At 46.9% G+C, this 3,824-nt stretch overlaps 1 protein-coding gene across 1 annotated transcript in view; it reads right to left on the bottom strand.

Annotated features, from left to right (window-relative positions):
- Window positions 1-607: 607 nt before the first annotated feature.
- Window positions 608-3,824, bottom strand: part of LOC104163879 (acetyl-coenzyme A synthetase 2-like, mitochondrial) — a gene marked incomplete at its 5' end in the record, with an annotated part of 12,088 nt that continues 8,871 nt past the window's right edge. Inside the window, 3 exons of the mRNA XM_009703017.1 lie at window positions 608-935; window positions 2,957-3,075; window positions 3,643-3,706. Of these exons, the coding sequence (XP_009701319.1) occupies window positions 762-935; window positions 2,957-3,075; window positions 3,643-3,706 (357 nt within the window). The remainder of the gene's footprint in view (window positions 936-2,956; window positions 3,076-3,642; window positions 3,707-3,824) is intronic.

The following is a 3,824-nucleotide window of genomic DNA, read 5'->3' on the forward strand; positions in this document are numbered from 1 at the left end:
ACATGTGGGACCAGACCCCTCCTATGCAACTGGCAACACATTGAGGACATGTAGGACGTCCAGCGGGAGGCTTTGTGGCTCAGTTTTACAGCTGGAAGCACTGAGTTGCCTAGGTGGGACATGAAAGGACACAGGCTCACCATCTCTGGCAAGTCAAAGGACACATAGTGGTAGGAAGAAAACCTTATGAGGAAAGCTGAAAGAGGTATTAGAACAACTGGGTAAACACAAGAAAGAATTATCAGACTAGCCATGTCCTTCTCATTTCCCTAATAACACATGTGAAACACGTACTAGAATACCCAGCATTGCTGAAAAGGCACCACAGTTGCAGTGAAATACAGCTACTTGAATTCAGATATCCAAGCTGAAGGGAAAAATTAAAGAAGTGTATTCCAGGGCCTCTTTTAAAACAGCAAAAGTATTGTATAAAAACATTTCCCTGTACAGTAACGTTAAAATGAGGAACATTAACACCTGCATCTTGCTTCAGCTAGTATTAAATTTCATCATAGCTAATGGAAACCACCAATGGCTGCTCTACAACAGCCCTAAAAGCAATGAAAGGGAGCTCACCAACTGTGCAAAACTGCAGATTGCTCCTAGTTCTGTGCATCTCACAATACGTTGTGGAATAGAAAATCTTGTTCCCCTAGAAGGGAACAGAGTTTTTAAAAAAACACCAAGATAGAACTATGTCATTTGCCTGGTTATTTGAGACTTTCAGCATTTCCACAGGAGAGAGATTCCAGAACTGCCTGTTACAAGGAACTCTTCTCCTTGTATTTCTGGTAAGCATCAAATATTTCCTTGACAACACTTGGATCATCAAGTGTGGTGACATCTCCCATGTTGCTTGATTGTTCAGTGACTACTTTCCTCAGCAACCTTCTCATGATCTTCCCTGATCGGGTTTTAGGAAGACGTTTCACCACCTACAGAGAAGGGGAAGACACACCTATATTAGAACCTGGGTTCTGGTAGAAATCACAAGGAAATTTGGCTGAAGTGTCCTAAGCCTGGCACACTATCTCATGGCCACAGCTCCTTTGAAGCTCCTGGGAAATACTAGACCACTGAGCACACTACTTTATGTCCAAGGAAAGGAGTATCACTAGCATCAATTCCTTTTGCTATAAATTTTGTTCTTATTTAAGTGGACTTCAGGTTGGATATTCGGAAGAACTTCTTCACTGTAAGAGTCATTAGGCATTGGAATGGGGTCCCCAGGGAGGTGGCGGACTCACCATCCCTGGAGGTGTTCAAAAAACGTTTTAGATGTGGCACTTCAAGACATGGTTTAGTGGGTTTAGCGGGCACAGTGGATTGGGTATACAGTTGGACTTGATGATCTTTGAGAGATGACGGTCTCTTCCAACCGTAATGATTCTATGATTGCTGTGTACCCCTGCAGGCTGGGTGCTGCAGGACACACGGCTCTTTGGAGAATCAGGTCCAGAATAAGCTGTTAACCATTGAACTAGAAAGCTAGTTACACTTGAAAACTCAGGCACTGATGATGACACAAATCCCAATGCATTACTAGAACAGACAGACATATTCCCCTTTACAGGGCCAGAATATAAAGCACATAATACTGCAGGCCAGCTACAGCATCTCCTACTTAAGGGATAACTCCTGTCCGCTGATGTTTTTCTCTGCCTGATTATATCGGTCAGCCTACACGCCTTCCTTCATAACCAGAAGAAGGTTAAATGCCTTGGGTACGCTTCCTGCAAGGACTTAGCAGCAGGTACAAAGGCTTTAGCATAAACTTGAGCCTGGTAAAGAGTTCTCAGGCACTGAACGGAGACGTTAGCAGGTCTCACATTTTGCTACATGATCAGACCAGCTGGCTACAAAATTCCAAAGCATTAACTAACATGCAAGGGAAGAGTTGTAGGACTTCTCTGCAGGACTACCCCCAAACACAGGGAAACAGAGGGGTTTCCTTGCAAACCTGCAAGTTCTAGGAGCTGCTCCAATTCACTGAGGATGTCCCAGACTGTTGAATGACCCACCCTTGCCTACTCCTGTTGTATTCTGTAACCTATGTCTTGGTGTCCACCTTCCCAGCATGTGGCTAAAGCAGAGCCCCTCAAAGAAGTGGCCTGGTCACTGCCTCCAAGCAGAGAGTGGGATAGATGCAGATGGGCCTCAGGGGGCAGCTAAAGGGCAGCTTTGTGCACTCTCCCCAGACACACAAAGGGAGCTAGTGAAAGGTGAGGAGGCTTGAAACGGAGCCAGGAGTTCATCGGTGCTCCCATGGTCAGGCTGAACAGCCGTCAGTTACGCAACAGAAACAGCCAGTGCTTTGGGATCTGGGGTTGATGCTAATTATCGACACAAAATAGCTGGGCAGTGGAAAATGTCACTCTGCCCCTCAGTGACACTGAAGGTTGTGGTGTTTCTCTACAGTTTGGTGGGATTTTATCTGATCCATTGCACAGGGCTACAGAGATTAGTGGGTTCAGCAAGGGGTTAGCTGAGGGCAAGAGCTGTACAGAGCAGTAACGCTGCTGAATGGTGAACAGGGACATCAAGCACATCTTGAGGCACAGGGTGGGCCTGGGGTTCCCCTCTGCCAGAGCTCTTGCCAAGCACGGTACTCTCAACACTCACTGTGCATCCCATTTAAAGGGTTGTTCAGCACTTGGCTCAAATGAAGCAGCCTCAGGGTAGCTCTAAAATCCGCTCTGTAACAGCCCCATCAAGAACTGCTCTGCAGGCTGGAGCAGCTGTAATGTCCCAGGCACTCTCTGGGTCACTCCTGATCCTCAGGCATGGAGAAGGAGCACATGCAGACCCCCCTACCTAGGGATCCCTCCAGCTAGTTCTGTTTTCCTGCTTCTTTGTCCTGCCAGAGAGGGACAACTGCAGCACTGCAGACAGGAAGCTGAGGCTTGTTCAATGTGACCATTCTTGCTCCTGGTCCCAGTCATGGTCTCCCACTTACCAGAATGTGGTCAGGCACAGCATATTTTGCTATCTTGGTAGCCACTATGGTTTTGAGCTCTTCTTTGACACGGTCTATATGAGCTGTCTGCTCCTTCAGCACTACGAAAGCAAAGGCACCTGGAAGACAAATGAGCAGAAGCCACATAACTCATATTAGATCCTGGCTGGCAAGGCCAGGGATGCTCACTCGAATGCCAAGGCAGGTTTCAAATCATTCCTATGCACAATCTGGGGACTGCCAAAAAAAACATAGATCCTATTTACAAAAGGGAGTTGGACTCCAGCCCTCAAATGATGGCCCAGGTTTGTCTTGGCATCTATGGACCGGACTGATCTCACTGACAATGACAACTCAACATAAATTACCAAAGTGTCATTGGGATCAAAAGCCGGCCAACGCAAATCAGCTATTCCCATTCTGTTCAAAGGACATCTCGGAGCACAACCCTTTTAAAGGAAGATCTACCACGTACGTAAACACTATGTACAAAAACAGTTTAGGGAGTAATACCTTAGCAACATGCAGTGATTTTCATGGCTGCCTTTCCCTCTTGGGGCTGCAACGCCAGTTGGCCTAAGGATAACTGCCCTCACGTTCCCTGGGCACCTCCTAACATGCAGCCCAGGTTAGAAATTAAGGGATGTGTACATAGGTGTCATGTCAGGACGCTGCTTTTCACATACCTTCTCCTTTGATCTTGTGTGGATACCCAATCACCGCTGTCTCAGGGACCTCAGGGTGATCAGCCTTCACAAAAAGCGAAACAAAAATACACAGAGGATAACAACTGCTTCAAGCCCTGCCGAGTTTGCGCCAGTTGCTGTAGGAACAAAACACCTTACCGTATCTCACCCTCCCCTTGGCA

Source organism: Cariama cristata, unplaced genomic scaffold, assembly GCF_000690535.1.
Source record: "Cariama cristata isolate BGI_N322 unplaced genomic scaffold, ASM69053v1 scaffold18906, whole genome shotgun sequence".
NCBI classification, from domain to species: domain Eukaryota; kingdom Metazoa; phylum Chordata; class Aves; order Cariamiformes; family Cariamidae; genus Cariama; species Cariama cristata.